Below are 12,064 nucleotides of genomic sequence, written 5' to 3'. Positions count from 1 at the left end.
TTTCGACATGCCCACCCGTCCGTTATTAATAGAAGTCTAATCTAATTGCAGTGTGCGTACGGCTCTCCTTTCTTCCATGAATCTCAATCTTCTGTCGAGCACCTCGGAACGTTGGAGCGTGTGATCCATGGTAATGATAGCACACTCATTGTTGTCATGAAATGTTGACATGGAATTAACTTACCCCGTCTATGTATGTATGTATTTCCAGGTGCTTTCCAGATACGGGCCCCTACAGCTGATCTCCCTCCATCACTTTCAAATCCCTGCCAGACTGCTCAGAGCCCCCCGATTAAACTTTGGTTTCAATCAATATTGTGAGACACCACTCACGGTTAGTTTTCTGGACGCTGCTATTGTATGTTAACCCAGAGAAGTATCCTCGAAGCCAGACACAACTCAACCTTCGTATTGCCTCTTCCCTTCTTCCACTAGGCCCCGAGTCTGAAATCAAAGTGCCTGGATTGCCCACACCAGACATTGTGGTAGGTATGTATACAGTCCCTAGGTAAGTATGTTGGTCCACATGTGTGACAGCATCCGCATTTTAACCCGCCTCTCCACTTCTAACGCCAACAGATACCTGGGACGGAAGACGCTTCCTAGCACCCCCCTGTACTCTCCAAGGTTAAGTGACTGCGTATTGGACGGATCCGTGCATCCTTATGTTTTACCAAAACTTCAATAAATCCAAAGAGCTGGAGCGTAAACGTCTTTCATTCGCAACCATCAGCTAAGTTACATACTCATTCGAGTTGCCCATTTTTAGCTCTGTCTGCTGTACTGGATACCAGAGCTCCCAACAGCACATCGCCTGTCACAATAATCAGAATTTTCATACCTAAATACACGTTTAGTGGTGTCAGGACAGGATCCCCCATAGTCCTGGCACTTAATCAATATTCACTACCTCACGAACACTGCACCATACTCGCTTGGGGTGGTAGGAAAGATATCGTCTTCTGCGGCCAGGATCAGGACAATTTTTGACCATTTGTCTTCTCAACAGGGCTGCTGCCGGTGGACGGCTTGTCGAACACATGTAACCATCATGAGCTTGCTCCGTATAGGTGCAGGTAGCAGACTTCTACAAAAAAAAAAAAAAAAAGTTTCGCATATGATTCATGTTGATCCAGCAATCACCATGTCATTTCTCAACTCGTCAAGGTCCTGAGCGTTGACTGCATCGAAGACCGCTGTCCAAGAATAGCAACGCCCAGTCGCGAGGGCGCTTAACAGATACAAGGGCGGCCATGGGGCTAATGCCAGTCCCAGCATGCAAATTTCAGGATCCTTTCAGTTCAAAGTAGTGTTGGGCTCATCCGTTCATGCCAGAGTTCCAAAATCGCGCATTCTCGCTAATCTGCCAGCGAGGACAAACCAGCGGCCATGCTCAGTCGGGCCTTGCGTCCACTATTCTCCAACCCTCCATCATGTAGACATCTCAGTATGAAGGCGCCATAATGATAGCAACGTTTGTCTTTCAAGGAACGGAATGGCTAACTCCGAAACTGTACAGGACACTGAAGGCCACACGGGTTTCTACAGCCGGCTTGTACCAAAAATCAATAATCGTTGTCTAAACTCTTCGCCATGAACGAGGCTATACTCGCGATCTACCCGTGCCTCCTGAGGCTGTCGTCACTATTTCTGCTCCAACATTGTTCTTAGCCGCCCCTGTCGGGCTTACGACTGGTGCATCGACCATATGCGCTTCCGCAACTCGTTGCTCAACTTCGGGATGCGCACCAGAATCTGGTGCTAGACCGTACCATGCCACCACGAGGACGCCTAAGATACCCGACAGGCAGCTGAAAGCCAGCGCCACCTTTCCGCGGGTGGTGAACCTGTTTCAGGCCATCAGCATCTCGTTTCGCGCGTAGTTTTACTTGTAAACAGAAAATGACTTACCCTTCTGGCAGCGGGTCAGGAGCGCTGTTCTGCCCAGACAAGTCGAGAACGTTGACTGTGTTGGCGGCGGCATTGCCAGCTGTTGGTATGCCGCCAGTCTTGCAGGTGTCATAATGTTCCTCAGGTATGACGAGCGTTTTTTGCAGTTCCAGAGGTGCTTCAACGAAAGTTGCGATCAGTCCGGATGAGACATGCCATTCGATGTGGCAGTGAAAGAGCCAGATACCTATGGTCTCATGTTAGTCTGCCATATACATGTGGCATGAGGGCGCGGAAGTTGTCCTGGCTTACCTGGGTTGTTGGCTTGAAAGCGAATAACGATGTTGCCATCGGGGTAGAGCACCAGCGTGTCTCGGCGCATTGGGATTGCTGGGTAGTCGGCCTCGGTAACGTTCGAGTCCTCAAAAGTCCCTGCTTCGTCAACTGATCGGTAAAGTGCTTGGAACGCATGACCGTGAAGGTGGAATGGATGGCGCCCGGAGTCCAAGTTGTTGACAATTATCTGAACGATTTGGCCTTGCTCCAGAACGAACGAGTTTGTGTATCCACCATAAACGGCTGGGTTTGTCGCTTCATCACCTGTCGTCAGAGCCGTGTACAGCGTTGGCACCTTTGGTGCTGTATAAGTGATGTTGTTGAAGAATGCACTGTTTCGTGTTAGTTGGATTGCTCGCGGCCGACTTGGGACTGTCTTCTTACTAGTTGGCGCCATTCCCTAAGTTGTCCATGATAACATCGAGCTGAACGATCTGGTCAGGCTCTCCGAGCAATGTTTGGTTGTCGTACGGGACAAGGGTCATGTCATCAAATGGGTCAAGCTCGTCCACCAGCGCGGGATCGGGTAACGTCTTTGTGTTGTCGTATACCAGCCATCCCGTGACGTTGTAGTTCAGGTCATCTGGTAGGGTGTCGAAGAGGGTCTTGTTGCAAGTCAGTTTTGAACGTCTGCACAGAATACAAACAGGTCCACTCACGGTATCCATGCTTCCCACAAAGGCATAGTTCGCCGAGGTATCATTTTTGGTTGTCAGCAGGAAACTACATCGCTGTGCAGCGGACAGGTATATCATGTCGGCTTCCGCAGGTTGTGTGTAGATGCCATCGACCTCTACAATCGTCATATTGTGCCCTTCGAACCAGATATACTGACCAGCAAAGGCCCCTATATTGACCATGCGGAAAAGATACGTCTTACCCGGTTGGATAGGTACGGTGAGGTTCTGGGTCTCGTTGAAGAGGGCATTGTTGGGCACCGGCTCTGCTCCTGTGGGATTACTCTTGCTAATGAAGCCGGGAAGCATATCGGTCATGAGGTCATGGTACCAGTCTGAAACGGTCAGGACCACCTCCTCGTCATACTGGCCTAGGAATGGGGAGTCGGGATCATGAATGATCAGGGGACCTCGCAAACCATCTGGATATTGCCCGCGGGTGTGCGAATGGTACCAATAAGTGCCTGGCTGGTCGATCTGGAACACGGGTTAATATTGTTTCAGCATCAGCACCGGAACTTTGCTCACGGTGAAGTTGTAAGTAAAACTCGACCCCGGCTGAATTGCGCATTGTGACACTTGTTCTGGACCATCCATATGCGTAGTGCCATTCATGTACAGACCGTGGAAATGGAGCGAGGTCGTCTCGTTCCCAAGCAGGTTCGTGACGTGAATCATAACATTATCACCCACGCTTGCCGTTATGGGCGGAATAGGCCATTGGCCGTTGATACCAATCGTAGGTCGGTCGTAGGCGCCATCTGGATTTGCTGTCACCCAAGTGACATTGAAGTCGTATGTGACGGTAGCTGCGGACGATATGCCCACAAGGCAATTCGTCCAAGCAAAAGTGACGAGGAAGAGTCTTGACAATGCCATTCTCGGGGATTGTTCACATTTCCCGTCGAACATGCAGTGAAAGTTATGGTAGAGCTGTGACTGTTATGTCGGGTGGAAGAATCGCTCAACGCGGTGAAACCTAGATACTATGCACGGAAAACTCTCCTGGAATTTCCCTCACGAGCTATGGAGACATGCATACTGAGATTCCCGAAATCGGCGAGGTTGACTACACGGAACATTATCGAGCTTAGGGGAGCCATACGCAGCGGCGGCCGCCTCGACAGCCGCGAGAATTCTAGGTTGACATGGCTCACCGTACTTGGTACGTTGCTATCAATCACATCTGATAAAGCGGGGGTTGAGACAGTGGGCGCGCCCAGCTTCCCAACCGGTCGGTACGACAATGCCTCACTTATCTGATCAGCCCACAATTAGGGGTACTATGTATTGTCCATAGCAGCGGATTGGTCCGAACCAGAAATGTGGCGTCTTCCGGCCATTATAGTATGCTCATAATCCACGTCCTTAGTGCGCATTCTACATCTGATAAGGCCTCTGGACCCGAGCTGAGATAAAACCCGCCCACTAATGACTGGTATGAAAAGTCTGCGTTTCAATTTTTTTTATGAGGGGAAATACATTTGCAGATATTTGCGAGGTCTCTAGACCTTGATCACAGGTGGCATTGTGCCGTGTGGACTACGGCATACAAACGTCGTATACTTGGCAAATCGGTAGTTGATTGTGACGATTTGGATTTCGTGTTCCAACTTCTCGAGAAGCAGAGAACGCAGGTGTAGCGTGATGCTACCTTGCTCGGCTAAATTTGACACTGCGGTACAGGACTGTATCCAAGCACAGTTCCATGGCCATGCCATTCCAAGAAGGACGAGACTACAACAGCTGAAGCTAACAACATGCATTAGGGCTGGGTCATACGATATTTAGGCTTGATTGGCCGGCTCTCGCCAGGAGCCCATACTAATGTTCCCAACTTGGCAGTCAATTTGCGTTTCATCTGTGGTAGCCCTCGATCCTGCAAATTATTTGAGGGATTAAAGACTTCTGGTGGTGAAAATCTGCATGAACACAAGGTCATTCTGACTGCCGACTTATCAGTTCAATCTGATAAGATTGGTCGGCTTGCATGTATTAATGTCGATCATCTCCACAAAGACGACATGGGAGCTGAGCGTAGCGCATTAGCATGGAACAGCTTAAAAGCTTGTCAAAAGCTTGGTCTGCGAATCGGGATCAATGCCCTAGAAAGCGCCATTTCAAAATCCAGACCTCTCTGAGGAATCCACCTAGGGAGCAGGTGGGCTGACCGGTTTGTTCAAGCCCAACCACTAGATAAACTAAGACATGTTGCGGCAGTCGGTGTGTCAAGCAAACTCTTGCGAGTAGCCCGCATGTGGTGTTACCATCGCTCATACGACTGTTCAATCTTGAGGACAGGGTCTTCAAAAGGTTGTCTCAATCCGCAATCGGCCCTCCTGGCATGGTTTGATATACCTGCGCAGCTAGGTTGATCTCAACTGGTTATCTTTAGTCAATGTCACCGCCTCCGAATTTTCTACTCGTGGCTGTGAAATAGATTTCTACCTGATCCATCAAGGAGTGCATTAACAGCGCCTTGAACTCTTCCCCAATCATCAACATTTTCTTCATTGATAACCTTTGTTGTTGAAAATAGTTGACGTGGGTCATCTATGTCAAGATGCCGGACGTCTTCTCAGTTCCCGTCTTCTTGATCGTTTTTCGAGAAAGTTTAGAGACAGTGATCATTGTCTCGATCTTGTTGGCCTTCCTGAAGCAAACTCTAGGTGGACCAGATCGCGATGCAAGAGTATACAAGAAACTTGTAAAACAAGTGCGTATTGATAATACCCAGAATTTCTTTTACGAGCTGACCATTTTCTAGGTTTGGATGGGCATCGGATCTGGCTTCCTTATTTGCTTCATCGTCGCAGGTGGCTTGATTGGCGCTTTCTACACTTTGGGAACGAACAGCTGGGAGTCCAGCGAATACAATTTTGAGGGCGCATTTGCACTGGTCGCCGCAGTTATCATTACTGTACTAGGAGCTGCCCTGCTCCGCGTAGGCAAGATGCAAGAAAAGTGGCGCGTTAAGCTGGCGAAGGCCATCGAGTCACCCGTGAGGACCAGCGGCTCGAGGAGTGGGTGGCTCAAACGCTTTGCTGAAAAGTATGCAATGTTCATTCTTCCATTCGTCACGGTCCTGCGAGAGGGCATTGAAGCGATCGTATTTGTCGCTGGCGTCACATTTTCTGCTTCTGCCACAGCCATACCCCTGGCTGTCGTGGTCGGTCTTGCTGTCGGTATTATCGTCGGCTATATTCTATACAAGTAAGTGAAGCATACCCGACTAACTGTCAATATCTAATGCATTTTAAAAAGGGGAGGTGCTTCAACAAAGCTTCAATACTTCTTGGTAGCCTCTACATGTCTATTGTATCTTGTTGCTGCCGGCCTTTTCTCTCGTGCTGTATGGTATCTCGAAACTCAGCAATGGAACAAGACCGTTGGTGGTGATGCTTCAGAACTTGGCGATGGGCCAGGATCGTATGATATTGACAAGAGTGTCTGGCATGTGAATGTAGGTCACCTGTCTATCACAAGCGAAATGTCGACTTGCTAACCAATTTTCCTTGAAGTGTTGCAACCCGGAAGCCAACGATGGTAGTGGTTGGGGAATATTCAATGCCATCTTAGGCTGGACAAACTCAGCCACGTATGGCTCCGTGATCTCGTATAATGTGTATTGGATTTTCGTCATGATGGGATTTTTCGTAATGCGTTATCAAGAGGTCAACGGCCATTGGCCACTCATGAGAGCGAGAAAGAGTTCGGACAACGCGGAAACCTCAGAAGACAACCATGGAGGCACCTCGGATGGAAGCACCCAAGGTAAGACTCGGACGACGGAGGCAACGGCAGCGGCTTGAGAGGCAGACATATTTGAGCCATTTCCTGTGTTGCCATATTGAAGAGCCAGTGGCAGAGGTTGTCGAATCCAAAACATAATACTAGAACAGAAATTGCCTGACTTTTGACCAAGTTATCGTTGTCATGACACTGTTAATTCCCGTGAAAGTAGTGCTGCTATAGTCCAGTAGGGGTGTATTCTACTTGCTCTAAGGCAGGAGACACGGATGCCACAAGTTCCCAACTGAGGCGGCTAGTAGGGGGTTGTATCGCGTAAAAATTGAAATCGAGAAGACATTTTCCCTTTCTATAGCCCAAATTTTGCCACATCCTTCTGGACATGTAGGTCATAAATGCACGGTCACTGTGTGTCGTCTCAATCTTGCTCCACCAGAAACCGCCACAGCTCCTCCATAAAATACGTGGTTCTTCGATCGCAGACAGCGAATTGCCACATACCGCTCTACTTGATACTTGATGAAGCTCCTGGAAGCGAGCACGTTGTCCTAGAGTGATCAAGGGGTAGCGGCAGAACTTGTTCCAACCTTCGTCTCTCGCGGCGATGTTGAGGCGCTAACCGTTGGGATAGCTTCCCATGCGTTCATGTTGAAGGTAGATTGCTTCCACTAACAAGGAGTCAAGTAGTCGATACGTCTCCGGGTTCCTCTCTGGAAGGTAGATAGACGTCACTCGTTGCGGCAGAATCCGGCCCACGAACTTCTGTCGGTAGCCATGCGGTTGATTAGCTGTGAGAAATAGACAATCCGTCGATCATGACCGAGGAGGCATGTCGCAGCCGCCCTACACGCCTAGAGGCACTGCATTCGCCTTCTTCAAACGATACGCGATATGCTGGATAGTTATGTGGTTGCTTGGTGGTCTTTCTACACGGATATGGGGTACCAACTCATGTCCGCACTTGATGAGGCGAGAGTCAGGCAACGTGGCGTGCTCTTGACTATTTCCGAACTCAAATACTCGAGGACGATCAAAGTTATTTTACCTACTGTCTCCGTATTTCGGTCGATGCAATTCTAGGTGAAGAATCCCACGTCTTTAGATTACTTTTCTACAAAACGATATATCATGTGACATTACCAGCGCCAACATTATTTGCGCGGATCCGAAACGAAGCAGCATGTAGTTGTTGTTCAAACAGAGTTGGAATACTCAAGCCAAAAGCTCCTCTCCTTTTAACTCAACAAAATTCAGTTATGCCTCACTCAAGATCGTTAGCTCAGCTACCCACTTCATAATGTACACTCACTGTGGTTCTGTTACTGGACTGTTCCCGTTTGTTGTGTCGTTTTGTGTCGACTACTATGCTTTTCTTACGCCTGAAAACGAAGACGCGCGGGCTACGCTGTAGTAGCCATGCACCGATTTAATAAGCCTACTTCTAAAAACTCTACTGTATGTGAAATTGAAATATTCAAATTGTCATCTCAGAGGCTCAAAAGCATTTTGATTTCGAAAATTCTAAGTCAGCAGATGTGGAGCTCAGAAGCCGGGCTTTAATTGGCGCGAGCGACTTCTCCACGTTGGGTTCGCCTTCACCTTCACGTCATTAGCTGCCTAGAATATCTCTTTCTACCGACAATATTTACTCCAATGAGTACGGTTGAATGCAAGGTCGACGCATTGAAGTTGAGATACTCATACTGAACAAGCCAAGCTACTGGGCTCAGAGCTCATGATTGCATCACGTCCGCGCATTTTGAAGGGGTTGCCTCACACCGAAGATCGGCCAGATGGACGATTACGGAGGATGTCCAGACGGGGAGTCTTCGGAGGCTTCGCATCTAGCCGACCTACCAAGGGTGATTGGAATTGCAGAGACAGGAGATATAGTCCTTGATTGTGTGTTCGAAAACTCCAAGACCACATTAAAAACTGCCAGGAAGATCACACCCCAATTTGCAGGACAAGCTGCCCCCAAGGCGTTGAAGCTGAGGACACGGGTTGGGTTCCGTGTTAGTATAAATGTGTTGAAGGAACACTCAAAATACTTTAATAGACTTCTCGGAGACCTACGTTTCAAAGAAGCTAAGGCCATTGAGGCAGCGTTCGCTGCGCTTTCTTTCAGGAATGTTAATCCAGCATCGGCTCATGCTGGAGACCTCCCCTGGGTTAGGATTGTGGACGACGACGAGGCGACCCGACTGGCTCACCGCGAGGAAGCGTTTGGTGACATGTTGAGGGTTTTACATGGCAAAGAGGCCGCAACCGAAGCGCCGACTCTGGATTTCATTACCACGTTAGCAGTGCTTGCAGATCGCTTCGATTGTGCTGCGCCAGTTTCCAAGATCATGGCATCAGGCTTCAAATTCAAATGGCCAATTACTCAACGAAAAGGAGTAGCGGGCGAGGATCCCAAGATGAGTCGCAACATCGAGAACACCTTGCGCGAAAAAGTCTTGGTGTCGTGGCTCTTGAATCAGCCTACGCGATTCCAAGCTTCTACGAAAGAACTGATCATGAATGGTTCGAAGAACTGGAGTGCATTTCCCGAGCAAGATGAGGGAAAAGAGGAAGCCACTTGGTGGCATCTGCAGGACGGGATCGAGGGTAAGTTGACATCTTACCTCCCCTCGCAAGATCAGCGTAGATTAATGACGGTTTGTAGAAGAGCTTCAGTTTCGGCGAGATTGTATATTGAATACTATTGCCTCAATTCCACGTCACTTCGTCGACCTTTATATCTCTCGGACGCGACAGTGTAAGCTTGGCTACGACTCGAGCGCCGCCTGTGACTCTTACCAGCTCGGGGAGATCATCAAGTTTTTGACTAGCAAGAACTTATTCTTTTTGGTGGACTTTTCTCCCAATTCGTTGAATTCGATTGCAGACACTTCTCTGCTCCAAGTTGACAGCCTGATAGCAACTTTGAGGCAGTGTCCAGGTTATCAAATTGACAAATATCATATGAATTGCGGTTTGCGAACTCGGATGCTACCAATCCTGGATTTTATTCAGGCTTTGCTCTCTGCGAGTTCACTGCCTCTTAGTCGGCTGCCATGGAAGAACGACAGGAAGAAAATAGCTTGGCTACCCCGAGAAGAGGAGGAAGCAGATGTTGATACTTCTAGCAAGTCCTTCAAATTCACTAGAGCTTTGTCAAATGATCAAAGGTTGCGGTTTGAGCACACAATGGGAGCTGAGAAATTTGCAAGGGATATATTCACCGCGTCAAGCTGGAACTGGAGTACAGAAGACTAGTCTGGGACCAATTTAAAAATTGCTTTGACAATCACCGGAAACCAAATCTTTGCTTCTTCAGTTGGTAAACCCTCACCATGCGTCTATAAATAATAAACAACAAGTCGAACATGGCAACGCTTCCTTAAAGAGGGCTTTACAGATAATAAATGGGAAATTGGCACTTTCAGGGTGTCTAGATTCGTAGCAGGAGGAAATTTATTCGGGTTGGCTGACACCCACAATCCGAATATGTCAAGGGATACTCGGAGCATTTCTGAGGGGCTTATGATACACATGTCGGTACCGGTGTTGCAGTTGTCCAAACCACCCTGGGACGTTATATAGACCCTCTTTATTGTTGTTATGTCGTGCTGGACTGGCCCTAGTATTCCGTATGATCTCTCTTAAATACCATTCCTCCATGTGGCTCGTGTAACTGGTAGTATGACTAGCTAGAGTGGCCTGAGTTTTACACTTGCTCTAAGCCATGATGTAATTTTAACAGAACTTGTAGACCTTCTACCGACTAAGCCGCGCGCTTTGACTATTTGGCTATCGAAGGAGCCTGGAAATAAGAATCTGTTGTAAAATGCATAATTTTCGTTTCATCTACAACTGAGACACTGACATACAGCTCCGGCTATACGAGTCGAAGATCTGGCTTGTTCTGGCCATCTACTCCGATGCTAACAGAACGACGGCGCAAGGCAAATAGCGTCGCAAAACTGGAGAAAGTCCGTCCCCTTCCCACGTGGTGCCCGAGCAAGTCGTCAACGGGGTGTGCCCACTATTTGCCAACCGGACCTCGGCAACAAGTTGTCCTACGGTCCACCTTTTGGATGAAACACTCAGGTTAATGAGAAGTCCGAAGGGGCGGCGGGGGAATTAATTTTTATTTTTATTTTTATTTTTATTTTTATAAAATCAATCCAGTTTGGCTGCATGCAGTTGCTAAGTGTTCATGCAGTGCAATGTACACTCCAAATCATACTACGACCCAGTCAAGCACTTTGGGATCCCGAAAACGACATTTCGTATCGCACAAGTTTACCGTCACTTACACTAGGGCAATCCTACCAAAGTCTAATCCAATCCAGAGGGATGGCACACTCTGAATGCTGACAATTCTCTTGGAAGATTCGGCGCAGCTCCATCAAAGTGAAAATAGCTTGCCAAAGTGTCCGAGTTTCCACTTGTCTATCTTATTGATTTCAACAATCTGCAAGATATCTTCAGTACTCTCCGCAGTATCCGAATAGATGGACAAGTTCCCAGGAACTTATGGTCCGGCGTAATTGGTATGTGCTTAAGTCCGTTACCACCAACGGTAGATAAACGATTTCCGGATCATGGGAATTTCGGCGGTTCAAGCTACTTACGCTCAGGTCCACGCAACGGACGAGGAGTTCCCCATTGCGTGTTTGGTACAGGCTTCAGGAATAGGCCATAGAGATCAGTGATTGGATCTCGCGAAATGAGAAGCGTTGCTCAACTTGCTTGCACTCTTTTGCGACAAAGCTTTCAACGCCTGGAGCGCCCAATTGTAGCCGGTAGATGGCTAGTTCCCTTGTAAGCTACTTCTTAGCAATGAACGGCGCAAAAAGCTAAAGCGGTAGAAAGATCCGATCAGAGTTCAAGTGCCGTGGTCCATTGCGAAGCCGTCGGTTGTAACTTGTTAAAGTATTGCCTTCATACAACAAAACACCGGATCGCGCCGGAGCACGTCCCGAATTTATTTTTCGTTCAAGATGAGGGTTTAGCACGTCTTTCTCAAATAGCAAATCGAGATCGCCGGGGCCCAGTCTATTTGGGACTCGCTTATCTTGTTTTGACCCTTGACAAAGATTGGATGAAACAAGAATACATAGCATCAGGCTTGGTGTACTTTGTCTACCAAACCAAGGTGATGATTTTCTGGATAACAGGGCGACATGCACCTGAACTGTGCAGTTGTTCATTTAGACTAGACTAGGGGTAAAATCTTAACACCACGGATGCTTCGAGTTTCAGCCAATAAGGAAAACTCCGTGCACCACTGCAGGGTGGCGGGCAAAATGTTGGCAGCACGTCCTCAAGTGGACCGTGATTGAAATCTTCGCTACTAAAACATTCCAAACAAAACCAGGATAGCGTATCACCGCGATGTAAATGCAAATTCTAGATAGCAG

The 12,064-nt window shown here is 48.1% G+C and overlaps 3 protein-coding genes across 3 annotated transcripts; 2 read left to right on the top strand and 1 right to left on the bottom strand.

Annotated features, from left to right (window-relative positions):
- Nucleotides 1-1,140: 1,140 nt before the first annotated feature.
- Nucleotides 1,141-4,103, bottom strand: BKA67DRAFT_551251 (Cupredoxin). The gene is made up of 6 exons (XM_046101729.1): nucleotides 3,432-4,103; nucleotides 2,886-3,380; nucleotides 2,611-2,831; nucleotides 2,203-2,558; nucleotides 1,912-2,137; nucleotides 1,141-1,847 (listed from the first exon to the last, which is right to left on the bottom strand). The coding sequence occupies exons 1-6, from the start codon at nucleotides 3,813-3,815 to the stop codon at nucleotides 1,604-1,606; spliced, it is 1,926 nt and encodes a 641-aa protein (XP_045960446.1). The 5' UTR covers nucleotides 3,816-4,103; the 3' UTR covers nucleotides 1,141-1,603.
- Nucleotides 4,104-5,466: 1,363 nt separating this feature from the next.
- On the top strand, nucleotides 5,467-6,715 carry BKA67DRAFT_654564 (plasma membrane iron permease; the record flags this gene model as incomplete). The annotated part of the gene is made up of 4 exons (XM_046106578.1): nucleotides 5,467-5,619; nucleotides 5,671-6,116; nucleotides 6,168-6,366; nucleotides 6,425-6,715. The coding sequence occupies 4 exons, from the start codon at nucleotides 5,467-5,469 to the stop codon at nucleotides 6,713-6,715; spliced, it is 1,089 nt and encodes a 362-aa protein (XP_045960445.1).
- Nucleotides 6,716-8,446: 1,731 nt separating this feature from the next.
- Nucleotides 8,447-9,914, top strand: BKA67DRAFT_590382 (uncharacterized protein; the record flags this gene model as incomplete). Its single annotated transcript, XM_046104584.1, has 2 exons — nucleotides 8,447-9,263; nucleotides 9,322-9,914. The coding sequence occupies 2 exons, from the start codon at nucleotides 8,447-8,449 to the stop codon at nucleotides 9,912-9,914; spliced, it is 1,410 nt and encodes a 469-aa protein (XP_045960444.1).
- Nucleotides 9,915-12,064: the final 2,150 nt, after the last annotated feature.

The sequence above is a fragment of the Truncatella angustata genome, assembly GCF_020726525.1.
Source record: "Truncatella angustata strain MPI-SDFR-AT-0073 chromosome Unknown BKA67scaffold_2, whole genome shotgun sequence".
NCBI lineage: Eukaryota > Fungi > Ascomycota > Sordariomycetes > Amphisphaeriales > Sporocadaceae > Truncatella > Truncatella angustata.
This window is presented reverse-complemented; position numbering and strand designations above follow the sequence as displayed.